The sequence below is a fragment of the Trichechus manatus genome, unplaced genomic scaffold (genome assembly GCF_000243295.1).
Source record: "Trichechus manatus latirostris isolate Lorelei unplaced genomic scaffold, TriManLat1.0 scaffold00010, whole genome shotgun sequence".
Classification (NCBI taxonomy): Eukaryota; Metazoa; Chordata; class Mammalia; order Sirenia; family Trichechidae; genus Trichechus; species Trichechus manatus.
In genome coordinates this window covers 22171519-22191433 of record NW_004443946.1, presented here as the reverse complement: position 1 = coordinate 22191433, position 19915 = coordinate 22171519, and the positions used below count along the sequence as shown (strand labels likewise).

Below are 19915 nucleotides of genomic sequence, written 5' to 3'. Positions count from 1 at the left end.
AGGTTGTTAATGAGTCTTCTTCCAATTCTGATGCCACATTCTTCTTCATATAGTCCACCTTCTCGGATTATTTGCTCAGCATACAAATTGAATAAGTATGGTGAAAGGATACATACAACCTGATGCACACCTTTCTTGGTTTTAAACCATGCAGTGTCCCCTTATTCTGTACAGGTTCTTCATGAACATAATTAAGTGTTTTGGAATTCCCATTCTTTGCAATGTTATCCATAATTTGTTATGGTTCACTCAGTTGAATGCCTTTGCATAGTCAATAAAACACAGGTAAACATCTTTCTGGCATTCTCTGCTTTCAGCCAAGATCCATCTGACATCAGCAATGATATCCCTCATTCCAAGTCCTCTTCTGAATCCCACTTGAATTTCTGGCAGCTCCCTGTCAATGTACTGCTGCAACTGCTTTTGAATGATCTTCAGCAAAATTTACTTGCATGTGATATTAATATTGTTCAATAATTTCTGCATTCTGTTGGATCACCTTTCTTTGGAATGGGCATAAATATAGAAGAGTCCAGTCAATTGGCCAGGTAGCTGTTTTCCAAATTTCTTGACATAGATGAGTGAGCACCTCCAGCACTGCATCAGTTTGTTGAAACGTCTCAATTCATATTCTGTCAATTCCTGGAGTCTTGTTTTTCACCAATGCTTTCAGGGCAGCTTGGACTTCTTCCTTTAATATCATCAGTTCTTGATCGTAAGCTACCTCCTGAGATGGTTGAACACCGACCAATTCTTTTTGGTAGCGTGACTCTGTGTATTCCTTCCATTTGCTTTGGATGCTTTCTGCATTGTTCAATATTTTGCCCATAGAATCCTTCAAAACTGCAACTCGAGGCTTGAATTTTTTCTTCAGTTCTTTCAGCTTGAGAAATGTGAAGTGTGTTCTTCCCTTTTAGTTTTCTAGCTCCAGATATCTGCACATTTTATTATAATATTTTACTTTGTCCTCTCCAGCTGCCCTTTGAAATCTTTTTTGTTCAGCTCTTTTACTTCATCATCTCTTCCATTCACTTTAGCTGCTCTACTTCAAGAGCAAGTTTCAGAGTCTCTTCTGACATCCATTCTGGTCTTTTCTTTCTTCCTAGTCTTTTTAATGACCTTTTGCTTTCTTCATGTATGATGTCATCCCACAACTGTTCTGGTCTTCAGTCATTAGCGTTCAATGTGTCCAATCTATTCTTGAGATGGTCTCCAAATTCAGGTGGGATATACTCAAGGTCATACTTGGGGTCTCTTGGACTTGTTTTAATTTTCTTCAGCTTCAACCTGAACTTGCATATGAGCAATTGATGGTCTGTTTTGCAGTCGGCACCTGGCCTTGTTCTGACAGATATTGAGCTTTTCCATCATCTCTTTCCACAGATGTAGTTGATTTGATTCCCCTGTTTTCTGTCTGGTGAGATCCATGTGTATAGTCACCGTTTATGTTGTTGAAAAAAGGTATTTGTAATGAATAAGTCGTTGGTCTTACAAAATTCTATCATGCGATCTCCAGTGTCATTTCTATCACCAAGGCCATATTTTCCAACTACCAGTCCTTTTTCTTTGTTTCCAGCTTTCACATCCAATCACTAGTAATTATCAATGCATCTTGATTGCATGTTTGCTCAATTTCAGACTGCAGAAGTTGGTAAAAATCTTCAGTTTCCTCATCTTTGGCATTAGTGGTTGGTGCATAAATTTGAATGATAGTTGTATCAACTGGTCTTCCTTGTAGGCATATGGATATTATCCTATCACTGACAGCACTGTACTTCAGGATAGATCTTGAAATGTTCTTTTTGACGATGAATGTGATGCCATTCCTCTTCAGTTTGTCATTCCCAGCATAGTAGACCATATGATTGTCTGATCCAAAATGTCCAATACCAGTCCATTTCAGCTCACTAATGCCTAGGATATTGATCCTTATGCAGCCCATTTCATTTTTGACAACTTACAATTTTCCTAGATTCATAGCTTGTACATTCCATGTTCCAGTTATTAATGGATGTTTGTAGCTGTTTCTTCTCATTTTCAGTTGTACTACATCAGCAAATGAAGGTCAAAAAAGCTTGACTCTATCCATGTCATTAAGGTTGACTCTACTTTGAGGCGGCAGCTCTTCCCCAGTCGTATTTTGAGTGCCTTCCAACCTGAGGGGCTCACCTTCTGACATTATATCAGACAATGTTTCACTGCTATTCATAAGGTTTTCACTGTCCAATTTTTTCAGAAGTAGACTGCCAGGTCCTTCTTCCCAGTCTGTCCTAGTCTGGAAGCTCCACTGAAACCGCCCACCAAGGGTGACCCTGCCGATACTTGAAATATCAGTGGTAAAGCTTCCAGTATCACAGTAACACACAAGGTAACAGAGTATGACAAACTGACAGACATGTTGTGGAATCAGTAATTACAGTGAATGTAAATGGTCTAAATGCTCCAATCAAAAGGACGAGAGGGGCAGAATGTATAAAAAACACGATCCACCTGTATGCTGTTTACAAGAGAAATATCTTAAACCCAAGGACACAAACAGGGTGAAAGTGCAAGGATGGAAAAAAATATTCCATGCAAATAATGTACAAAAGAGAGTTGGGGTGGTGTCTTAGTTATCTAGTGCTCCTATAACAGAAATACAAATGGATAGTTTTAACAAACAAATTTATTTTCTCACAGTTTAGGAGGCTAGAAGTCTGAATTCAGGGTGCCGGCTCCAGGAGGTTTTCTGTCTCTGTCAGCTCTAGGGGAAGGTCCTTGTCATCAATCTTCCCCTGGTCTAGGAGCTTCTCAGTGCCGGGACCCTGGGTCCAAAGGACGCGCTCTGTTCCTGGCTCTTCTTGCTTGGCGGTAATGAGGTCCCTCTCCACTCTTCGTGATTCTCTCTTTTACATCTCAAAAGAGATTGACTCAAGATACAATCTAATCCTGCAGATTGTGTCCTGCCTCATTAACATAACTGCTTCTAATTCTGCCTCATTAACATCACAGAGGTTAGGATTTACAACACACAGGAAAATTACATCAGATCGAAAACTGAAGGACAGCCACACAATACTGAGAATCATGGCCTAGTTAAGTTGACACACATTTTTAGGAGACACAATTCAATCCATAACAGGTGGCAATCTTAATACCAGCTGAAGTAGAATTTAAGACAAAATCTGTCAGAAGAGACAAAGCTGAATATTACATAGTGATAAATGGTCAATTAATCAAGAAGATTTAACAATCATATATTTACGCACTCAAATATGTACAGGAAACCATATATGAATAACTGTAAAACTTGTTGCCATCAAGTCCATTCTGACTGTGTATTGCATACATTTTCAAGTGTAAAATAAAACACACAAGGGGCACAGTTATGGATACTTCCTAGACACAAGCAAATACCTCAAGAGATTGGTATACTGGGTTTGAGGGCTTATGACCATAGTCTTGTGGGGCAACTCAGTTAATTGGCATAATATAGCCCATAAAGACAATGTTCTACATTCTAGTTTGGTGAGTAGCATCTGGGGTCTTAAAAAATCATAAGTGGCCATCTAAGATACAACTATTGGTCTCTACTTGTCCAGAGCTAAAAAGAAAGAAGGAAATCAAAGACTCAAAGAAGAAACTAGTCTACAGAACCAATAGTTTATGCAAACAACAACATCACCTACCTTGAGACCAGAAGAACTAGATGGTGTCCAGCTACCACTACCAATTATTCCAACCAGAGACTCAATAGATGATCTTGGATAGAGTGGAAGAAAAATGTAGAACAAAACTCAAATTTCTAAAAAAAGGCTAGACTTACCAGACTGGTAGAGACTAGATGACCCCCTGAGACTATCGCCCTGAGATACTCTTTAAACTTGGAACTCAAACCACTCCCAGGGGTCACCTTTCTGTCAAATGACAGATTGGCCCATAAAATAAATAACATCACCCATGAGTACTGTGCTCCTCAAAATAATTTCTAGATGAAACCAAATGGTTAACATTTACCCTAGACTAAAGATGAGAAGGGTAGGGGGAGGATAGGGAAGCAAGATTTATTGCAACAGAACAACCAAAATGGAAATAACGGAATGCTGATAGATTATGAAGAATGTAACCAATGTCACTGAACAATATTTACAGAAATTGTTAAATGAGACCCTAATTTCTTGTATAAACTTTCACCAAAACACAATAAAAAAAAATTTTTTTAAGGAAAATAAATAAATATATATGCACCCAACAGCGGGGCACCTAACCATACAAAGCAAACACTGACAGAATTGAAAGGAGAAACAGATAGTACTACAATAATAGTTGGAGATGTCAATGCACCACTTTCAATATTGGGCAGAAAGTCTAGAAAGAAAATCAACAGGGAAACAGAGGACCTGAATGACACTATAAACCAACTAGATTTAACAGACGTATATAGGACACTCCACCCCAAAACAGCACAATATACATTCTACTCCAATACACATGAATCATTCTCCAGTATAGACCACATTTTAGGTCACAAAGCAAGTCTTGGCAAATTTTAAAAGATTGAAATCATACAAAATATTTTCTTTGACCACAGTGGTGTGAAGCTAGACAGCAATAACAGAAAAAAACCTGAAAAATACACAAACATATGGAAGTTAAACAACACACTATTAAAACTATCAATGGGTCAAGGAAGAAATTAAAAGAGAAATCACAAATTTCTTAGAGTCAAATGAAAATGAAAGCACAACACACCAAAACTTATGGGATGCAGCGAAGGCAGTACTCAGAGGAAACTTACAGCAAGAAATGCTACATTAAAAAATAGAAAGATCTCAAATTAACAGCCTAACTCTACAACTCTGGGACTTAGAAAGAGAAGAGCAAAGTAAGCCTAAACCTACCAGAAGAAAGGAAATAACAAATATCAGAGCAGAATAAATAAAATCAAAAACAGAAAAACAATAGAGAGAATTAATAAAACCAGTAGTTTATTCTTTAAAAAGATCAATAAAGTTGATAAACCTTAAACTAGACTGACAAAGACAAGACACAAATAATCAAAATAAAAAATGAAAGAGGCAACATTACAAACTGACCTGATAGAAATAAAGAGAATTATGACAGAATATTATGAACAACTATACAGCAACAAACTGGATAACCAAGATGAAATGGACAAATTCTTAGAAGCACAACCTACCCAAACTGACTCAAGAGAAAAATGAAACAGGATCCTTGCCTCACGCCATACACAAAAACGAATTCAAAATGGATTAAGGACCTAAACATGCAAACTAAAACCATAAAATTTTTAGAAAACCCCCCCAAAAAAAGAAAAACCATTGCCGTCAAGTCAATTCTGACTCATAGTGACCCTATAGAACAGAATAAAACTGCCTCATAGGGTTTCCAAAGAGCAACTAGTGGATTCAAACTGCTGACATTTTGGTTAGCAGCCAAGCTATTAACCACTGTGCCAGAAGAACTACCAAATTCTTAGAAGCAGGGGCAATGCCGTCAGGCCTAGCTTTCAACATGGATTATCTAATATAATATCAAAAGCAGAAACAGCAAAAGACAAAATAAATACATGGGCCCACATAAAAATTAAAAATTTTTGCTCATTAAAGACTTTACCAAAAATACGAAAAAATGAGCTACCGACTGGGAGAATATCTTCGGAAACCATATATCCGGCAAGAATCTAATAACCAAAATATATATAAAACTTTAACAACAACAAAAAGACAAATAACTCAATCATAATATGGGCAAAAGACTTGAATAGACATTTCACCAAAAAGGACCTTCAAATGGTCACCAAACACATGAAAAGATGCTCAGCGTCATTAGGCATCAGAGAGATGCAAATCAAAACCACAATGAGATATTATTTCATTCCCACTGGAATAGCTAAGATTTAAAAAAAAAAACAGAAAATAACAAATCTTGGTGAGGATGTGGGGAAATTGGAACCCCAACCCACTGCTGGTGGGAATGCAAAATGGTACACCCATTGTGGAAAACCGTGTGACGGTTCTTCCAAAAACTAAAAATAGAACTACCATATGACCCAGCAATTCATTCCTAGGTATATACTCAAAAGACTTGAAAGCAGAGACTCAAAAAGAGACTTGTACACCAATGTTCACTGCAGCACTATGCACAATAGCCAAAAGGTGGAAACAACCTAAATGCCCATCAACAGATGAACGGATAAACAAAATGTGGTTCATATACACAATGGAATACTACTCAACCAGCAGGAGAAATGAAGTCTTGATACATGCTACAGTATGGATGGACTTGAAGATATGCTGAGCAAAATAAGCCAATCAAAAAAGGACAAATATTGTATGACCTTACTTGTATAAAGAGAAAAGGCGAATGTATAGAGAACAAAGTTTATTAGTGGGTAGCAGGGGTAGAAGGAAGGGGGAAAAGGAGGGTTAACAGTGATGGAAAAATCACATTGATTAAGGGTAGGGCTGCACAGCCAATTATTGTAATTGCTGTCAATAATTTGTACACCTGTAAAAAGTTGTGGGGTAGATACATTTACGACAATGACAAAAAAAAAGAGTGGCTGTTGAGCCTGCTTATGTACAACCAAACACCAAATATATGTACAACAAATGGTATTTGCTTCCTTGGTTTGGAGGTTTAGGGTCATGGTTTTATGGGATATCCCAGTTAATTGGCATAATAAGGTATTTAGTTCTTCTGTTCTACCTCCTAGTTCGTTGCTTAGTGCCTGGGATCTTAAAAGCTGGCAAGCGGCCATCCAAGTCACAACAATTGGTCTCTACTCACCTGAAACAACAGAGGAAGGAGAGTTAGGAATAGGAGGAGAAAATGGAATGTGTGGCTAATTGCCTCCATGAACAACTGCCTCCTTTGCCATGAGACCAGAAGCATTGGATGGTGCTGGGCTACTATTCCTGAACATTTTGATCAAAGATTCCATAAAAAAGGAGGAAGAGGCAGGACAGAATTTCAAATTTTCATGGACTCTAGACTTTCTGGAGCCATGGAGGGTGGAAGAACTCCTGAAATTATTGTCCTGAGATAATCTTTGACCCTTGAACCAACAATATCCCTTGAAGTCGTCTTAAAACCGAACAATAGTTTAGCTTAACTAGTACAAAAAAAGGTCTGCCTTGAGCATTATGCTCTTTTAAGATCTATATGGGATCAAACTGACAATAGCAATTCGAAAGATTGGATGGGATCCTTAGGGGGCAGTGAGTTTATGTTAATGAGGAAGGAACAACTCAGAAAAGGCAGGTGAGAATGATTGCACAACTCAACGAATGTAATCAATGCCACTAAATTGTACATGTAGAAACTGTTGAACTGGTATATGTTTTGCTGTGTATATTCTCAACAAAAACAAATAAAATTTAAAGAAAAAAATCTAAATAATAAAAAAAAAGGAAATAAAGTATGTCACTTTAGTTATAGGGAGCACGTAAAGCACTTAGCACAGTGCCTGACACTAAGCAGGCACTCAACAAAACAGTCTGTATTAATGGGCTCTCTCTTTGTCTCTCTCTTTGCTCTTCCTATGTCTCCTACCCAGCATCGTGATGACCACCTGCTCCACCTTCTTTGCCCTGGGCATGATGCCCCTCCTCTTGTATATCTATTCCACGGGGATCTATGATGGGGACCTGAAGGACAAGGTGCCCTACGGAGGCATCATGATCTCACTGGTCCTGATTCTCATTCCTTGCAGCATAGGGATCTTCCTCAATGCCAAGCGGCCACAGTATGCGCGCTACATTATCAAGGTAAGAACCTGGGGACCTACCATCATCTCAGTGTGTGGCTTGAGGCAAGTCACTCAGGTTTTTTCTGTGTCAATTTCCTTCCTGTTTTTTTTTTTTAAAAAAAAAAAAAGACTATTATTGCTACTACTACATCTACCTCATGGGATTTTAAGTAGTACTTGGAAATACTTTAGAAAAGTTAGGGGGAAAAGATTTAAAAACCACTACACACACAACTATAAGCTATATTCACTATGTTAGTAATAAAATTAAACTTGTACTAAGCACCTACTAGATGCTAAGTTTTATGCTAGACACTGAGGAATAACTGTCCTCAAAGAGTTTAAATTGATTTGCAGAAACTGAAGAGTAAAATCAGTTACTGGCAGAATGCAAGGAGATGAGATTAGTGAGGGCTGGGGTGGTCAATGAAGGCTTCTTGGAGGGGAGGGGGCTTTTACACCAGATCATAAAGGGTAGATTTGATAAGCCTGGAGAGGAGGCCGAATAGAGGAGTTCAGAGGAGTACCAAGGGCAAACTTGGCTGACATGACAAGAAGTTAGGGGGAAGAGACCAGGGGAGAAGAAGAGATGTAGGTGTTCCCACAATTTCAGGAGAGGCACAGGAAGGAGTGAAGTGGGTAAAGCCACAGTGGGTTTGGGGGGCACTGTGGTCATAGACAGGGTATCATGCCATACCTTGTCCTCAGAAGAAGCAAAGATCAACAGTCTCTTAGAGTGCTGCCCTGATGTCTCCACCAACTTTTGTGACCTTGGAGCTCGGTCCCTGTCAGTCTCCCCTCTGGCTTGCTGTTCATCCTCCAAAACCCCAGGGCCAGGGCTTTGTCCTGATTCTCAGGAAGGACTTGGCCACCTGACATCCTGAGGCCGTGCTGCTTGGGGACTTGGCAGCAGCTGTGGACCTGCGTCCACTCCCCTCACTCTCATTTTTTAAATATCTCTATATCGGTTCTTCACAATCAGCACTGGCACAGGTTCACATCTCTCCTATCTTTAAAAACAAAAAACAAAAAAAAACCCTCATTGGGTTCCCACTTCCCATTCCAGCTAACTCTTTTTCCGCTTCCTAGCCAGGCTTCAGAAAAACTCACACACATACTACACCTTCCATTTCTACCATGCTATCACCAAACCGCTCTCATGAGCAAGCCCTCAACAGTTTTAGTTCATTGAATCCCTCTCCTCTCCAATGTCTGCCTTCCACCTAGCATCTTGATGACCACCTGGCTCTACCTTCATAGACAAATCCAATGACACTGCTCAATTCTTCCTTGGCCTTGTAGCAGCGTTTGACACGACTGACCATGGCCTCCTTCTCAAAAGCCTTCTCCTTCAGTGTTGGTGACTCCGAGCTCTCCTGCTACGTCTTTGGCAATTATTTTTAGACTCCCTTATGAATGTCTCTGCTGAAAGTTGCCACTTCTCTGGATTCAGTCTGAGCCTTCTGCTTTCCTTACCAGACTTCCCCTTGCCCAGGATGTCCCCACCCCTAGATCTGATCCATCTCAGGTCTGCAACTACCATCTATCTACAAGCAAATGACTTCCAGAACAGTATCTTTAGTCCTGAATTCTCTAACTTCAAATCATTTTATTAACTGTCAGACCTTTCTACCTGAATATAACTCAGGCATTTAAAACTTGGTATGTCTTACATTAAAATCATCTCCTCCCTGTGTTATCTTGTCAGTGAATGGCACTGGATCCACCCAACTGCCTGAGCCAGAAACCTGAAAGGCACTCAACATCCCTCTTTTTGCCCTCTCACAGTCATCTATCAGCACCTGTCAATTCTACCTTCCATCGTTTGAATACATCCATTCCTCTCCACTGTCTTCATTCAGGCCACCAACCTCTCTCACTAGAAAACTGCAATAGCCTTCTCACTGGGCTCTCTGGCTGTTTTAACTTGAGAGTGGAGATGTAAAGTACAAATTGTATCATGTCACTCCACTGCTTAAAGCCCTCATCGGTTCCTTGCTCCCTTCCAGGATAGAGTTTAAATTGCTTAATGTGGCTCCTCGGGCCTTTTTTGATCTGACCTTAGCTCTCCTCTCCAGTCTCAGCTCTTTTCTCTTTTGCACATGCCTTCCTTCCATCTGGACCACTCCCCTCCCAGTTCCCCACTTCACTCACATTTCACTAAACTCACTTCTACTCACCCTTGAAGGCTCAACACAAATAGCTTCCTCCAGAAGCATTCCCTAACTTCCCAAGCCAGGGAAGGATGCTTGTCCTATTTGCTCCCATAGAAGCACCTGCCCCTTGTAACATTTATCACACTGTGTTATAATTACCTGTTTGTTTTTATTCCCCACTCACCTGCAAGTTCCTCAAGAAACAAGATCCAAGATTGGGTCTTTTAATTACTACTGAATCCCCAGCACCTATCACAATTCCCTTCACAAAGCTAATGCCTGAGAATAAAGAAATAAAGGAATGAAGAATAAGCCCTGTTCCTGCTACCTGTGTCTTCCATACATCCGCAGGAAAACAAATAGTGTTGTTTGTCTCCATCATTTCATTTATTCAAGATAGTTTTGGGGAATATAAGAAAAAAAAATAAACATATGAAGTGATCACAGAGTCATTTAATGCACTGCCCCCATTTTATAGGTGAGAAAACTGAGGACCAGAACCTCAAGTTCACACTGCTAGTGACAACTGACATTGGAACATGTGCCTCCTTTTTACCTCAGAATAACTTTAATTAAAAATGTTCTTTTTGTGATGTAAACTTTCACCTAAAGCACAAAAAAAAAAAAAGAAATATTAATTTAAAAAAATGTTCTTTTAAGGATGCAAAAAGTAGAATCTGATCTTAAAGCTGGAAAGGGCTTCAAGATAAAGTCCAGTCTCCTGCCTTATTCCCGTCTTACAGATAGAATAACTGAAGTCCAGAGAAATTATTGGCAGAGCCAGGATTATCAACCAGCCTCCCATTCCTGTTGTGTTGCCCATTCCGCTACTCAATTGCACAACAAAGATGGAGTCAAAATGACCCCAGAAACATTAAGAGCTAAGAAATATCTGGGCCAGAAAGACAGGCACCAATGACAAGGGACTGCGTCTGAAAGGTAATCTGCAAATCATAGGCGTTCCTTGGACCCACTTTGGCTCTGGTTAAACCTCCAGGTTTAGACAGTAAGACCAACAGCTCCAACTTGTCATGCACTCACAAGCTGGAATTATACCTTTAAGGATGCAAGCAAATGCATGGGTCAAGATGCAAAGGCTGAGGTTTCCTTGTTCTTATGGTTCTTTGAGGGTGGTGCACATCCTTCAGCTCCCTGTCCCATAAAATATAGTGAGCGCCAACCTGAAAAATGAGGAAACAAGGTCCCAGCCTCTTGGTACACTTAACCTTCCTAGAACTTTTCAGACTAAAATAACCCCTAATAACTGGCTCATAGAAGAAGGTATCTGCTCAAAGTCTCCTTAACCAGTTGCATTCCCTAGTGGAAGGTCACATCTAGAAATGCAGAGATACAATTTCAGGAATGCCTCATTTTGACGGGCAAGTTAACACTTTAACTTAGCCGTGCAAGGGTTTAATCAAAGGCTATATATAGTTAGGTTGATGAACCTGATAATGAGTCCAGGAGCCACTTTCACCATAAGCCATCCACCACTTCTTTAATATGTTCCATCATTCCATTGACTCTACTACTCTACCTATGCTTTTCCCATAGCTGCTGCTACTGATGAACTCCTCATTCTCCTTTGTCTTGTAGCTTCTGCCAACTTGTGGCTTCTGCTGTTCTTAGGCTTGTGTCTTTTAACTTGTGTCTCTGCTATTGCTTCCATCCCTGTAATTCTACAAACTCTGAGAGGATCTGATTGGTTTGGCCACTCATCAACCTATGTAGACCACCCTCGCAGGCAGAATTTGGGCCAGGTTATCTCTTGGGCCACTAGCAAGCCATGAGTGGGCACTCACCCCAATCAGCTGTGACCAGGGCAGTTAAGTTAGATGGTACAAAACACGGTGATTCATGAAGCAACCACCCAGGGGCACCTGCCTCAGCGGGAAGCTGTGGACATGAGATTTCCACACATGGTAGAAGTGAGAATGGCAGGAAATTTTAGGATGTTAAGTTCCTTTCTTTTGGTTATAATAGCAGCTACAATTTAGTGCTTCCTATATGCCAGGCCCAAAATTTTTATATACATTGCTTCACTTAATTCTCAAAACCACTTAGTGTCATCAATATTATTCTCTTCATTTTACTCATGGAGGCAGAATCTCAGAGAGATTCAGTGACTTGCCAAAGTTGATACTGCTAGAGACTGGCAGAGCCAGCTTGCATACCTGGGTCACACCAAAGTCTGTGCTCATAACCACTCCATCGCCCACAAGAATGGGAGGAGAGTGAGGTGATGAGAGTGACTGCCAATGCAGAAGACGATGGCTTCTGGTTTCATGGACAATTCCTGTAGCCCAAAGCCCCCTTATTATTACTCTGTTGATGGAGTAAAAATTATTGGTCACTGGGTAGAGGATAAGTCCAAAAGGAAGAAATCTAAAAGAAGAAATCAATTCAAAATGCAAGGGCAAACAGGGCAGCCCATCAGTTAATATGAAGTGTTTCAATAAAACTTGAACATGTGGCTATTGATTAGACCTGTGAAAGTCCTGCCTATCCTGGGATATGACCCCTAGTCAGTACAGGTGATGTTTTATGTGATCACATCAGTTGCATTATGGATTAAAAACACAGAAATGCAAAGCTGTGCAGCTGAAATTTGAGCAGTTTAAGTAAATGTTAAAAAGCCACAACTTTGTGAATGTAATCAATGCCACTGAACTGTACACTTAAAAATGGTTAAAATGGCAAATTTTATGGTATATATTTTACCACAATAAAAAATTTGTTACCAAAATGCTACATATGTGAATGAACTGGAAATTGAACACATGTAACCATTATGAAGTAACAAGGTAAGTTTGAGAAAAGCTTGCTATATATTTCTTTACTCAGACTATAACAGGGTCAAAGAACTTTAAATGGATGCATACATGTTTATCAGTTTGGCGAGTCATTCTCTAAAATGCAGACATGGAAGTACACTTTTGAGAGCTTGCATTCTTATGAAAAATCTTAACATTGTAATTTTCATCAGAAATCTACCTACTGAAAATGTTAAATGGCATGTAAGCTGCAACTGTAATTTTAAAATAAAATAAATGAAAGCATACCATTGATCCCAATAAATGTTGCCTCCAAAGTAAGTTACCTCGGTAGGGTGGACTCTCCCCAGAGATGCTATTATTACCCAAAGACATTAAGTTCTCTGTCTGCCAAGAAGAAATCCAGAAAAGACGGAATATAAAGGTCTTTCATATTCCCTTCCACTTCAAATACCATATTTTTAAGAAATTAAACTGTTTCTACCTGTCTCCACCACCCTTCTATTTGTGTTTTGTTCTTGTCCTCATTCCCAGGGAGGGATGATCATCATGCTTTTGTTTACTGTGGCCATCGCAGTCCTCTCTGCCATCAACGTGGGCAAAAGCATCTTGTTTGTCATGACACCACCCTTGCTGGCCACCTCCTCCCTGATGCCTTTTATTGGCTTCCTGATGGGCTACATTCTCTCTGTCTTCTTCCATGTCAATGAACAGTAAGTATTACTTTAGGTCCCACTATTCCATAAGGCTCATTCTTGTCCCGGTCCCTCAGGAAAAAGATAGGAGCTAGGAATCTGATACGTGGGGAAGGCATTTTCCTAGCAATATGTTCAAATGTTCCAAGTAAACAAGGAACTTTGGACTGTGAGAAATATTGGGGAGGGACTGTATTGAAGGCAGTAGAAATGTAAGACAAAACCGGAGAACAAAGGCATCTTATCACCCAAACTGTAATAGCTAATCACAGAGTACCACCCTCCAGAGCCACAGATTCCATCTTCTCCTGCCCAACTGCCTTGTAGTTAATGGCAATGGGGCAGTTTCATCTTATTGACAGGTATTCAGAATACACCTTTTGCTTTGCCAATTTTCCTCTTCTGCGCTAGACTTTGGTCCTGACAAGGACACAATCTGGTGACAGTCAGCTCTCCTAACGGCACTCAAGAGCTAAAGAAGCTGTGGAACTCTGCTATAGTCTAATCCAGTTCACAAACACAACCACCATTTTAGGGGAAGACTCCATTTGAGAGCATCGTGTGGGATCCTCAGGTATCCTGTCTGAACAGAGCAGTACCACATTTCAGGGATGTGTCCCCTTTTCAGCCATAGTAAACAAACACCCAGGAGTCTAAATAAAAATTATCATCCATTTTTAAAACCATGCAAACTTAACATAGAACAAATTACTACAGGATACAGAGGTAACACATGGCGATGTAGTGAGCCAAAAGGTTGCCAGCGACAAATCAGTGATGTGGATTTTCATCAAATAGGGTGATGCAAATCCTCAGATGATCACACCACCAAATGTCATCACAGTATGCTCACTCAAAATAAATGCTACCATGGTTCTTGGTTTTAAAGTGGGTAACATGTATTTTAATACACTAAATTTTAATGCAATGAATTAAATGTGTATTCACTAAACATAAACATCCCATTCCTCAATTCATAAAATGTAAAGCATAATCAACAGAATGTTTTCCAAAAATGGAGCTGACTTGAGTCCTTTTTTTTAAAAATCATCATGCATTTTGGAGTTAATGATGTCGAAGCCAGAAACATTTGGGACAGGAACAGGTCCTGAACACTTCAGATAATTGTCCCCCATATAAGATCAACATAACCACTGAATACTAATTCACTGCCATCCCTTCACCAGGCAGACATTTCTCCAGATTTTAATATGACAATCCTACAATAGTAGACAAAACATACATTCCCAAGCTACTCAAAAAATCTCACAAAAATTCTGACATGAATTTACTAGTCACCATCCTCCACAGGGCTAGATTAGTGTTTTTGAGAGATGGGTCAACCTGGATTTTCTGGAACCCACATGCATTTCACACACCTGGCTCACATTCACCTTCCTATGCAGGACTGTTCAGTGGGTCCTAGAGTGTCTGGGACGGAGGGGAAAGGCAAGGAAACTTGTGCCCTCACATCTCTTCTGATGGTAGATGGGTCTGTTTTTTTCACCTGCACAGGTGCAGACGCACTGTGTGCATGGAGACCGGTTGCCAAAATGTTCAACTCTGCTCCACCATCCTCAATGTGACCTTTCCTCCTGAAGTTATTGGACCACTTTTCTTCTTTCCTCTCCTCTACATGACTTTCCAGCTTGGAGAAGGGCTTCTCTTCATTGTCATCTTTCGGTGCTACCTGAAGATCAAGCCTCCCAAGGGTGAGTATTGAATCACCCGAGTTCTGCTTCCATGCTGGACCTGCTCTTGCCAGCAAGCCTCCAGCAGGGACTGTTTGGATAGCTGACTCCTATAAAGTCACTAGGAACCAGATACCATCAAGAATTACTGAAGGGACCTCACAGAGCCAAGGATACTTCCATTAACTGCCTCCATCTCTGCCTTCTAGCTGGGAGAACCAAACGGTGGGCAGAGTTTGCCTCATGAGACATCGGCAATTTTGACTGCTTTGTCTAAGTGGGAATAGGGCTCAGGATGAGGCAACAAGATAGAACTGCCTTGGATATTTGAGTTTTATGATTAGTTATGTGAAAGGCTCCTATCCACAAGAGTTGGGGAAACTTCTGCACTCTTCAGGACCAGGTTCTCATGTCCTGCAACCAGGTCAGAGTCCCAGCACTATTGGCATCCCCACGAGGGGAAACTTAATATTAAAGCAATGAGGCCTAATAACCCCAAACCAAGCTGATTCCTCAACTCTGGTTACACTATAAACCATTAAGCACAAGCCCGTTAAAGTGATTATCACGTAATAAACTTATTTCTGAATAACTTCCTAGCTGATGGCACTTCTTTTTCTAAGGTGCTCAGAGTATTTCATTATCTTCAGAATACAATCAAACCTCAAGAAAGCCCACTGTGAGTCCCTTCCTCAAAGTGCACCTTAACCCCAAATAGCTTTTTTCTCAAATCCAGGAAGCACAACCTTACCTGGTAACACATTTCAGTAATTTATAACTTTAAAACACCGTCATATTCTTCCTAGTCAACCAAATCCTTCCACTGCCTCATTTCCTATGAACTTAAGGGCCCCTTCAAGATCCTTTCTAGACCCTGGAAATTGTGATCGACACTCTAGAAGAAAAGTTACAACTTCCCCTGGAGGCATTCAATATTTTATAGTAGCAAATGTAGGTTCTCTCTCTCTTTAAAATTAGCTAAAAATCTTGGTCAAACAATTAAAAATAAACCATAAACGGCTAACCACATTCCAGCAGCTTTAAGTGGAGTTGTGGAAAACAAATCTAGTCTGATGTTTATCTGAGAGTTCAGAGATCTGTTGCCCAATGAGGTCCTGCCCCCTAGAAAAAAGGGATGGGAGAGAAAGTTCCAGATTTGAAGTTTGAACGCGCTCAAATGACAAATACTACGAGTCCTCATGCTCTCAGGATGGAAAAAGAACTTCTCTCACAATGCATATCAGAAGACAAGGGGGCACCACTTGCAAAACTAAGCTAAAGCAGCTATTTCTTTGGAGCAAATTGGTTGTTTAAGGACTCCAAACAGCTGTACTCAGAGTGAAGACTCTCACAAAAGTTTTTGTGCTTTTGATCCCTGAACCCTTCTACCACATGATGGTAGAACAGATGGGAGAACAGAAAAGGTGGACCCTGACTCCTGTCTTCACAGCTCCTCACTACCTTCAGGCGGACAAGGGAAGACCAAACACAATGAAACCCAAGGAGGGAAGAAGTTTGCCCTTGGGAAGACTCTCCTAAAGCTCTGTGTCCCCTCCTTGCTCTGCTATAATGCATCAATCATCTTTGCTTACATATACTTATTTCTCCCATTGTTATTTTATGTACAATTAATTTGAAGATGGGTTGATGAGGCCTTAATACTCTAATTTCTTAGGCCTTTTATTACTAGTATTAACCACTAAGTTGGAAAAGTAAACCTTTCTTGAGTTTAAGAGTAAATTGGGAAGGAGAGATGGTAAAAACAAAATATATACATATCAGCACACCCTAGAGGTGAATCGGTTTATCTTCCAGATTGAACAAGCTTTGTATTAACTACTGCTTTCTCCCTACACTCCCCTCATCTTCTCTACCTTTAGATAAAACGAAAATAATCTACACAACAGCTGCCACAACTGAAGAAACAACTCCAGAAGCTCTGGGAAATGGCACCTATAAAGGGGAAGAGTGCTCCACTTGCACAGCCTAGCCCTTCTCCCAGTGGCCTGGATCTGGTCAGGCCATTCAGAAAGTCAGTGGTATTCTTCAGAGAACAAAAATAAACTTAACTCATCTTGTCTGAATAACATTTCTTCAGCAGAACACATCAGAATCATCAAGCCTTGGCCTAGAGAACACAGAGGATGTCTATACCAGAAGCCTCATCTACCCCCAGCTTAGAATTTGACTCTTGTTTAAAAAGAAAAAAAAGACTGTACAGTGACAGACTGTAAACTCTATACATAAAGGCAGGAACCAAATCTGCCTTTTGCCCCTGGATCTCTCTAGAACTGTACCTGATAAGCAAATAGGCACTCAATTTCTGAACTAATCAATAAATGGACTGTTATTTACTGTAAAATCAAATACCTAAATCCTATTCCAAATATTGGGACCTATAAGGGAAATCAATGCTCAAAAATGCTGTAGGATTAGCAGACTTCAGAATTTATATCTAATCTAAAAAATTCAGGTCCCATTCTTTCCCTTCTGGCATCACTAATTGAATTAAAAGCTTCTGTGAATATCACAAAATAGGACAAGAATGGAAAAGAGTAAGAATCAACTCATGACAACTCAAAGTAACTGGACAACAAATCTCAGAGCTGCTCTCAGATAATGAAATGAAACTGAATTTTTGGAGAATACAATCCCAGTACTAGAGGAGAAGCTAGAAAACAAGATAAACGACAGAATTTTATTTCAGTAATAATCTGATCATCAGTTCTTTAGTTATCAGTGGTTTCCACCAGCTCCCCTAAAACTCGAATACTACAAGCTATTGCTAAACGAGTGGTTTCCCAATTCAAAGAATCCTAAATTAGCTACAATTCTCAAATTTCAATTTTCCTCCAATAAAATGTAAACATTTTGACATAACTCATATGCAAACAAGTGTTAGGTTAAAGATTTATGAACTGATACTAATGTGGAAATAGCTGATTAATGAACAACTGATACTAACATGTGGAAACAGCTGACTATGCCAGTATTTGTGATTGTCTATTTAGTATGATTAGGTACAACTGAAACCAACAAAAATTACGTATGGCGGACTTCTGGCAACATGGCACTCTAGGCAGAAGCACCACGCCATCCCTCCACAGCAAAGATCTGAAAAACAAAGCCAAACAGTGAAAACAGCAATCCTGAAACCCTAAAACATCAAAGAGATAAAAGAACTCAGCCAAGCACCAAATGGAGTGAGAAACTGACAAGGAACGGAGAGCGAGAAGTGATTCATGCAGAGATCCCCTATCAGCTAACACAGCGTGGATCCGCCATTTTGGACTCCTATCAGAGACCAGCAAATCCGGGGTACAAGAAAGCAGCTTCACAGAATTTCTAGCAGGAGACAGAACACCAGTAACTGGCAGTATATGCTTTCCCACCCCGCACCCTTCTTTGCTCCCACTCGGTCTCCTCTGCTTCTCGTAGCCACAGTATATTGGCCAGGAAGCACTGGCTGACTCCGAGTGCCATTTATTTGCTGCTGGAGTTAACTTTTTTCCACTTCTTTTGACTTCTTCCTTACCTCTCACCACCTCCTCCTCCTCTCACTCAAATACCTGGCTCCGGGCGCCATCTTTGCTTCTTCCTAAGGGGCTGTGGAGCTCCGAGTGTGGAACTGCTTCCCGGTTTGTGCTGTCACGCTGGTGGGGTTCCAGGGCTTTTACTGAATTGTTTGCTTTCTTTTCTTGTGTTGGGAGCCCGTTCTGGCTGGGCAGTGCTACGTGGCTTGGGACCTACCCCCTCAGCTTGTGCAGACGTGCAGAGGGATCCCTGTGTGCATCTTTTTTCATGGTTTTTTTTATTTTTTGGAGGGTTTTTGTTTTCTTTTCCCTCCTTTTCCATTTCTGTCTTTTTTCATTACTCAGTTTCTTGTCTCTCTATACCTTCTTTCTCTTCCTGCCCCCTGAATACCTCTACACCTTCTAGCCAGGCTGTACTTCAACACCTGGAGCAACTTCCCCAGACCTTGTAGCTTCACCGGTGGGATCCCTAGGAACTTTGCTTTTCTTTTTTCTAATTCTTATTCATTTTTTTTTTCTTCTTCTTCCCCTTGTTTTCCTCCATTTCACAGTCTCTCATCTTTCCACTCCAACCGCAAGCTTCCCTAACAATCTTGTGTTTTTGGCTCCTGTTCCTCTCTCCTCTCTCCCATACCCATCTTAGCTCTACACATCACAACCTCCCCCCTCCATCCTGCCTACCTACACCATGCGCTTAACATCACACCACCAAGCAGCACAGGCACAGCCTACCATAACCTACCCTGCACTGATTACCGACACGCCCTGGTGGCTGTAGTAAGTGTCACAAACAACCCATCCCAGCAACTCCTCTTCAGCTATACCTACCCTGCTGTACCATATCTGAGCAACAGACCCTACCAATTGGAGAAGGAAGTGAAAAGTATCATGCCCACAGATGAGCAAACAACAAAGAACACACAACCCGCCTGCTCAGATATAGCCAAATAAAAAAACAAGGATGAAACAAATCTACAATCAATAAACGAGAAAAGTAACTACTGAATACCCCGAAGACAGCAGACAATATCCAAAACATTTACAAAAACAGGACAGGATGGTTCCCGCAGGCGTCCAAAACAAAACACCGTATGTCTTTCCAGTGAAGAAAAGGCACTAGAACTACCTTATAGGAAATTCAAATCTCTAATACTCAGAATTATCGAAGAGTTGAAGCAAAAAGCAGACAAAGATGAGGAAAAAACAGACAAATTCATGGAAAAGGCAGACACATTCATAGAAAATACAAGCAAAAAAAATGGAAGAATTCAGGACAATAATGCAGGAACAAAATGCCAAAATAAATTCACAAC

General features: G+C 40.4%; 1 protein-coding gene across 1 annotated transcript in view; it reads left to right on the top strand.

Annotated features, from left to right (window-relative positions):
• The window catches only part of SLC10A1 (solute carrier family 10 member 1), a 34123-nt gene extending 17023 nt beyond the window's left edge, over positions 1-17100 (top strand). Inside the window, exons 2-5 of the mRNA XM_004370989.1 lie at positions 7562-7772; positions 13218-13396; positions 14894-15090; positions 16950-17100. Of these exons, the coding sequence (XP_004371046.1) occupies positions 7562-7772; positions 13218-13396; positions 14894-15090; positions 16950-17059 (697 nt within the window). The 3' untranslated portion in view covers positions 17060-17100. The remainder of the gene's footprint in view (positions 1-7561; positions 7773-13217; positions 13397-14893; positions 15091-16949) is intronic.
• Positions 17101-19915: the final 2815 nt, after the last annotated feature.